The following is an 8,968-nucleotide window of genomic DNA, read 5'->3' as shown; positions in this document are numbered from 1 at the left end:
CGACCTTACAATATTTGTTGTTAAGTCATAGATAAAGTGGCCTATCAATAGCTTTCGTTGATAATTAGTTGAAAAATGAGATTACACATTGTCATTCTTCAATAGTCAGTTACTGATAAAATTTGTCGTCGATGGTACTCTTGATTATTATCAACCAATCAATTGTAATCTGATTATTAAAATCCACGTTTCCGTCTAATCTCATATGTTAGTGTTTCTTCGTTGCTTGGTCGGGACATATTCATCGATTTCATTTCATTCTTCCCACGCTTGCAAGTGACTTACTTCTTTTGGCCATTTGTTGTCTTAAGTCGTTATGTTTTCTTTAGAAGTTGTTAAATGATGTTAATTGATTTCGTGTCTTCCCTAAGGCTAAGGGGGGATAACTACATGTCCTAGTGGTAGGGTAGAAGCCTACTTGCCTACCAACGTACCTTGTAATTAGTTCATTCAAATTGAAAGAGTTACTCAAACACTATAAGAATTAATTATTGAACTCTAGCTTGCCACCTTCCACACATTCATTGTTAGCTTATCAATCAAATTATAAACTTAGCCTATTTAATTCATATAAGCTCTAACTTGTTCATTCAACTTTATGGTTTCTAGCTTAGTGATACCAAGGTGTACATTAAGTGTTTTCCCAGAAGTGGTTAAGAATTCGAGTTTTATGGTAGACAAATACGTAAATTAAAAAAATATGATCAGTGATACATGAGTTAGTTCAACAACAACAAAAAATAAAAAATAAAAATATATTACAAAAAAAATAAAACTTAAGAAAAAAAATTGGTTGTGAAAACGAGACTAGTTTTTGGAATCATGCGTGGTGCTCAAATCAATGTTTTGATAAGAAATTTCCATGGTTGTATGCATTAGAATTGAGGAAAGATTGTTTGATGGTCCAAAGGTTGCCATCGGGAGCTCCAAGGGGGGTGGAAATGACTCACTTCACTAAATTACAAAAGTTATTTGAATGTGTCTCTCTTTCGCATGAGAGAGAAGTAGGTATGGTTGATGGAGGATATGACCGAGTTCTCAGTTAGGGGAGTTAAGGAGCGAAATGATGATTTAACTCTTTCAATGGTCCGAGTAAAACGATTTTGTTATCCTGGTTACCTCAAAAAACAATATTTGTGGGTGGAGGGTGCTAGGAAATCATCACCCAACAAATATGAATTTGGCTTCTAAGGGTAATGATGTTTTGCTTACTAATTCTCCACTGTGTTTGAATGGATCATAAATAATCGTCATGTGTTTGGTGAATGTGATTCGGTTAAAAGGATTTGGAATTCGGTTGAACAGTGGTTAGAATTAAATTTTCCGGCATTGAGATTCACTTCAGATCTTATGAATTGGCTTGATAACTCGACATTAACTTTGTCTAAGAAAGAAATTGTGGGTGCATTTATTTTTTATGTGTGTGTGGTTATTTGGAAAGTTTGAAATGACAAAGTTTTCTCGAAGAGCAGACATAAGTTAGAATTCCTTTTTGATGATGTTATATATTTTTCATTTTTGTGATACTCGTGTTTGAAGAAAAATTGTAAAATTTCTTGGATAGTTGAAAAACCCTCTTCTAGTCATGTAATTTCTTGGTTTTCTTCTTGGTTTGTTGCTTGCTAGCCGGTGCCTTTTAATATAACACCATCATTTAAAAAATATGTGTGTGTTTTATTGATTTTCTTTTCCAATATGCCTAATTAAATATGTATGCGTTTTATTGTTCCAGTTTAATATTAACCTAGAGGAATTCCCAGCACGATGTGGCGGAATTTGACTGATATTGATTATTACAGAATCGACACTCCTAATGATAATCGAAAAGAAAACTCAAAAACTAAAGTCGTGATATGCTCAAAAAGATATCGATATGTAAACTATGAAAATCATAGAAACGAATAATGGTGCTAGTTCCAATGATACATACCACTACGAGTACCGATGTTCTTCAATAAGAATCGGTTATGTTTGTCACGGTATTGACACTCGTATATTTTACGGTACCAACAAACATTCTGTTTTAAATACAAAACTGTTTTCAACAAAAATTTTACCAAAATGCCGGAAAAAAAATTAAACACAACCGCGAAAACCATAAAAACGAATACATGTACCGGTTACAATAAAACCGATACCAGTATTGTTGTGTTGATGTTTTGTTAGAATCGCTTATCTTTGTCATGGTACTGACACTCGTTTAACTTACAATACTTAACGTATTCTATTTTTGAAATATAAAAATACTAGGTTTTGTCTACCGTATTACGGGGATTGTTTTTATTTTTGGTTTCTGATATTTTTATAATTTTTTTATTTTAATTTTATTTATTGTAAAAAAGTTAATAATATACTTAGGATTTGATGGTAAACTGGTTTCATAAATAATTGAGATGCTATAACTCGTTTAAAGCTGTCCGAGTTTGATGAGACTCATGACCCGCTTATATTTTTTACTATAAAATTATTTCTTAATATAAATAATATATTTTTTTAAAAAAAATTGATATTAATTTTAGTATATCCTTATTTATTTGGTGAGATTAATTATTAATATAATGAGATATTATAACCCATTTAAAGGTTATTTGGGTTTGGTGAGACACATACCTGTGAATTCGGGTTAAATGTATTATAAGCCACCGTTTACCAATAAAACAATTTGGTGGCTTAAAGAAATGTAGGAAGCAACCAGAGAGCTTTTAAAAGTTTCGTTTATATTATTGTTGTTGTTGTTGTTGTTGTTATTTAAGATAAGATGTAAAATGTGCATAAGTTTGTTAATATTATTATTGTTATTATTATTATTATAAGATGTAAAATGTACATAAGTTTGTTAATATAATCTTATGACTTATGGGAGAGTTATTTAAATTTCAGGCCGGAGTGAATTTAGTCCTTTTTCTCAGGAGTATACATCTTGAATATTATAAGAAAAAATTTAATCAATTTAATAAGCCATTATGCAAGTCAATTCTTTAGCCCTACTCCACAAGGCGTCTAGCTGCCACCTTTGCCTATATCAATTTAATTACCAGAGTATACTATTTCAAACTCTTTCATTTTTTCAAATCAAACCAACATGAAACTAGTGAGTTTAGGTTAATCCTAACGGGAACTTCAATTCAAATTCACCAACACGTTTAGTTACACAGGCTGATTCGTGTTAATCATGATATGTTTAGTTAAACAGGCCTATTAGTTCGTGTTAATCATGATAGGCTCAAAGGTTAACCTGCTTATTTTTATAACTTTTAAAACATTATTTTGTGGCATAATAAATTATTTGTATATTTAATTAAAATTTAAAAAAACATCTAAAACGCTCTAGAATCATATGTAAACCCTCACCAAATTTACTACCACCCCACCAATATTAACCAACACTAGTAAGTAGTAACATAACATATAAAAATAATAATATTTAACTAAAACAATCCACCCTCAAGTTCTCTCTACTGAAGTAAGCTGCCCTAGCTGATCAGCAAGATTATTCAAACTCCTCATATTCCACCAAAACTTATTACCCGTTGATCCGCTCGGGTTCTCGGTTAAAAACTGTTCCCAAAAAACATCGTTGACACCCATTTCTTCAATTGGGACGGTTTTAATGGTCGGAATGGGCTTAACGGGCTCACAATTCACGTCAATCTCACTTTCTTTCGTGTCTGTATCAACATTGATTAACAGGTAGTCAATAGTTGGGCTATCCGCACAACTCACGGGCCCTTGGTCAAACTCCATTGACCACTTTTGGGCCTCAAAAGCCTCATCAACTTCTTTGAATATACCATCCCATGATATGACTGAGGACTCCAGTTGTTCCACCAGTTTGGTGTTCAACGTTAAAAGCGCGTTAACGTCCATTCTCTCGTTAATCGGGATATCGAAAGGGCAAACTTGGTCACAATTGTTATTATACTCGGACAAAAATCTCCTCTTCCGACTCTCCATTAATTGAGGTGTTAATTTGTATTCAAGAGGCGGTTTTTGTAAGAAGTCGTCTAAACAACAAAGCATGTCTTTTTGTAGGTTTGCAGCACGTTTTAAACGATCGATTAACTCATGGGCTTCGTGTTTAATTATGTCTTCTTCTTGTTGATGCGTGTGAAGTTGTTTAGATAACGATTCCTTTGCGTGTTGTAGGGCGTTAATCTTTTCTATGTATTGTTGTTTATCGGATTCGGTTAATGGAGATGAAGATGATGATGATCCATTGTTTGCAAGATTCTGAAGTGAATGGCTATGAACCGGTTTTCTTCTATGGATGTTCTTTAATAGGTGTGATTGACCTCTAATGAAATCTTCATTTGCAAATTCCCATAATTCAGGATCAATTTTCCGAAAACCCTGATGGATAACAAAGTATATTTTAGTATATGAACATAAAGAAGCTAAATATCCGTAACAAACAAACGTTCACAGTAAAATCTGGAGGTGCACGTGCATATGTTGGTTTGGCTTTATTTTAAGCTCAAACCAAACCAAAAATCGAAATGTTGGTTTTTGAGTTTTTGAAAACCATTTTCGATTTTTTGGTATTACCAATTGGGCTTCAAATTATTGGACCGAAACAGTGGGCCAAATGGCCCAATGAATACATTTGGCTTTTTTTTATGTTAATTAATGATTAATTGATTATTAAAACAGTAGACCTATACCTTGTGCTACCCATTGATTAATCCATAAATTTAGTAAAGAAAGTCAAGTTTCTAGGTGTTTACGAGCTTTGTTTAGTCACAAAAGTTGGCTCTACTTTTACGGTTTGATTCGGTTTAGTTTGTTTTTGTTTAGTTTTCGGTACATGCAAACCCGAACCAAAAATTTGGTTTCTAAAAAAAACATAACCAAACTAACGGTTTGGACTGGAACTTTTTTTTTCCTTTTTTGTTTTGCCACATAAAGTGTACTAAACTAAATCAATCAAATGATATAAGTTGTACTTTACAGAATCAATAATAATAATAACAATAATAATAATAGTAGTAATAATAATAATAATAATGTTAAGAACAGAGCAACCAGAAAACAATGACTTACATAAGTATTAAGTTGTCTGATAAAGCTTGAAAAATTATTATGCTTGAAGAATCTCGGAAGCAATTCGCCAGAGAACTCTGGCGGATTCCACACGATAAAACTCCGGTTACTTTGACTCCACGAAACAATCGAATTCGTCGAAGGATCATCAACCATTTCATATGTTTTCACGATGAAAGGAGGCAGGCCACTTGAACTCCCATGAACATCACTCATCATGCACCAATATTCAATTATCAACTGTCTTAAAAACCGATCAATCAACCCGAAATCAAGATGAACAACAATAAACAGATCACTACAATTTCCAAAACATGTAGCAAGATAACGTATGCATAGAAACAAGTTGTGGAAGACACGGGCAATAGTAGTAATAATAATAATAATATAGGATTGAAAGTTCTTCTGATGATCTTCTTGAATGTCTTAATCACATGGGATTGATTTGTCTTGGACAACGTTGACTGGGTTGTAAATCGTCGGATGAGATAAAGGCCAGTTTAAGATGTTCAATTCATGTTGTTTTGTTGTGTCGGACGTGGTGTTAATTTTATATGGAAAGTGTTAATGGAGTATGTGCTTCGGTGGGCTATATCGACTTTATATTTATATTCTCGAAGAGCTACTCTGGATAATAATATTTTTACTTGACCCTCGGTCTTTTAAATTTTGTTCAAAATCTACTCTTGTTTTTTGAGAAGCTACACTTGACATTGAAGTTTTTGGGATTTTGGTAGTATTATTACGTCTATTAAATTAAGTTCATTACGACACTTTAATTACGGAAATACTAAAATATGTATCGGTGGCTGTTTGTTATAGCATTTACATTGGACCTTTTATAATTTAACAAAAAAAAAACACTTTTCTTTGATATATGTATTGGGTGTATGTAATAAGCTTATGTTAAACTTTGTTTATTCAGGATGAATAACTTACATAGCAGGGTTGCATAAAAATAATCCAAAATCTAGGTTAACTTGATACGAAGTATAATTCTCCTATGTTACATAACCTGAAGGCAGTAACAATATTAAAAAATATGGTTTTTTAACTGTGCATGACATAATTCGTAATCATAGAAAATTGTTACAGAAAAGTTCGCAGATGCCCACCAACGCACTGCTAGCCAACTAAATAGATAAGATAAATTGTAGACTTTGTTGGGAGTCATATCTTCAAGAGATTATGGTAAAAAACTGGTGAAACAACATTCAAACATAATACCACTGCTAGAGAGAAATCAAGTGTTTAACGTTGCATCACTCCTTAAAAGTTGACATTATTTGTATCATATTATCTACCCACATCTAGTTTGTCTACATAAAAGACTAAGAATAAACCACAAAGACTCCCATCTTTTAGCGGAACATGATATCTGATATTTTACTGTAAAAACATTGTGAACCGAAAAATACATTATCATAGATACAACTCGATTTAAATTAGGACCATTCAATTAAAGTCCCCACAAGTTTTGGGAGGATCTTTTCTCTTTTTAATATTGTTTTATACTTTTTTATGATATTTTACTAAATCTTATATAATATACAAATTGAACGCATTGTTATTTTTTTAATACAATGTTGTGACGTGATTAGTTTTATATATCTTTAACTGATATAAATTTATATTATCACAAACTATGTTGCATTTAATATAACATGTTTTTGATCTTGCAACATTATTTTAGTTCTATATATTCTTTATAAGTGGATTTTGGTTCTTTTATTTTATAAAGTTTAAACTATGTTTTTGTGACCGAAAAATACATTATCATAGATACAACTCAATTTAAATTAGGGGTGTTAAAAAAATTAATGAAAACGTCCAAACCATCCAAACATAGCTAATTTGTTTGGTTTGTCCAGGCTCGAAATGAACCGGTTGGTTTGCGTTTCAACCCATAAACGGTATTAAAACTAGCCAAACCATAACAACGATACTTTTATCAAATCATACATAAAAACAGACTCCATAAAAAATTATATTGAATCTTATATAAAACATCACCGAAAAGTAAATAATATATAGAATTAATATTTTTTATTTTGTGCAAATAGCAACCTCAGTTTCAAAAAATTTGCATTTTTAGTATTTTTTTTTCTAACTCCGTCTATTTTTTCCGTTAAGTTAGAGATAATTTGGTAACATCGTTATTTTCTTTGTTTTTTTCTTTTTTTTTTAAACGCTTATATCTTGTAAACCCCAGATCCACAATCATAACATCAAATCCAAATTCTAAATCCCCAAACCCTTTCTCCATATCATCATAGGGTTTGAATTTTTTACGATATTTGGGGATTTAGGATTTGGATTTTAATGTTTTGATTTGGGGATTTAGGGTTTACAAGTTATAGGCGTTTAAAAGAAAAGAAAAAAACAAAGAAAATAACGAAGTTATCAAACTATCCCTGATTTAACGAAAAAATAGAAGGGGTTAGAAAAAAAGAACTAAAAATGCAAGTTTTTTTGAAACTGAGGTAGCCATTTACACAAAATAAAGAATATGTAATAAAGTTACGTAGTTGACCAAACCACATGTACTAAAATAACAGTTAACTCTAATATATATTATGTGAAACACTAAAAGCAAAAAAGGTAGTGATCCTATTACTTAGGTCCCAAAACATTCCTAATAACACCCCTATTGATGCCAAACTTAAAATTTTTATTATTATTTTGTTTTGTTATTTAAAACATTTTTTTATTATCGTGTAGTTTTTTAAAAATAAAAGAATGTTTTGACTTTACTAATTCCTATACGTAAATAATACAATACGATATTCTCTTATCACATCCTACGTACACGACAACCAACACTCTTCAATGTAAAAAAAACACGCGAGCCATAAACATGAGAATACTTTGTCGTCTCCTCATCCAGGTTTGAAATTCATTATCGCCGTTCAAACTTTGAACAAATTCTTCATGTAATCGATCTGTTTTCATTTAATTTATGTTTCTGTGATGATTGATTCGTGCCTCAATCATCATAATTGCAACATGTTAACCTTTTGAAACTGATCCATGAAATCACATCACATAATCTCGAAGTCATCAATCTATGTTTAATCAATCATCAGTTCATTCAAACAAACACATCTTGATCTTTAATAAAATCAATTTTTGACTTGAGAATTATTGGTTTGACTTTGAAGGTATTAGGTTTTTTAAGCTTGAACGTTTTAGATTTTAGAATTCGATTAATTTGGGCATATTTGTTATTTTAACCTTGAGGGGATGCGCGTACATAATGCATGCTAGCGATTATTGTACTTTAACTCACCCCAGTCATTATAATATGTTAATTTTTTATTATCTAGATTTCACTATAAGTATTACAATAAAACCATCGGCATCAAAAATAATCTATTTATTCGTTTTTAAGAGGAAAAATTATATTTTAAGTAAAGAGAATAAAAGAAAATTGTATTTAAAATGGGAAATGGAAATAAAGCTCTTGGTCCCAAATCTATTCCTTAATTCTCACAATCGGTCCCTAGACAGATAAAAGGATTAGATCGGCGCCAAACTTCATTTTCTCACGTATGAAAAGATGTCCACGTTTGACATTCTAGTTCCAACAATTCGGTTGCTTTTGAGGGAAAAAATCAAAAAAGTTTAGGTGTGGTTCAGTTAAGGTTGTAATCAGTTAAGTTATTACCTTAAATTATCTACTCTTCACTTGTAGCCTGATGGTAGAAAGATTTTGGTTATTTAGTGAAGGTCCAAGTTTAATCTCCACTTGTATTATTTTAGGTGAATATTGATAATGAAGAATTTAAGCTAAGCCTTGTACAAGGTTGTTAGTTCGGATACCGATTTCACCCGGGTTTTCGTCCCGCCTTGTGTTACGCCATAGAGTTATGTTATTGTGGCGGCACAATGACCGTCAAGTGGCAGTCAGTGGTATGGTTTCCAAAAG

General features: G+C 31.6%; 1 protein-coding gene across 1 annotated transcript; it reads right to left on the bottom strand.

Moving 5' to 3' along the window:
* Positions 1-3,313: 3,313 nt before the first annotated feature.
* Positions 3,314-5,572, bottom strand: LOC143629986 (heat stress transcription factor A-4a-like). The gene is made up of 2 exons (XM_077099118.1): positions 5,041-5,572; positions 3,314-4,350 (listed from the first exon to the last, which is right to left on the bottom strand). Exons 1-2 carry the CDS (start codon positions 5,257-5,259, stop codon positions 3,445-3,447), a joined length of 1,125 nt encoding a protein of 374 aa, XP_076955233.1. The 5' UTR covers positions 5,260-5,572; the 3' UTR covers positions 3,314-3,444.
* Between the last annotated feature and the right edge of the window lie 3,396 nt (positions 5,573-8,968).

Source organism: Bidens hawaiensis, unplaced genomic scaffold (genome assembly GCF_021521415.1).
Source record: "Bidens hawaiensis isolate Kalapana, Puna unplaced genomic scaffold, B.hawaiensis_p1.1 tig00005498_1, whole genome shotgun sequence".
NCBI lineage: Eukaryota > Viridiplantae > Streptophyta > Magnoliopsida > Asterales > Asteraceae > Bidens > Bidens hawaiensis.
The sequence above is the reverse complement of the archived record's forward strand: the minus strand, read 5'-3'. Positions and strand labels throughout refer to the sequence as shown.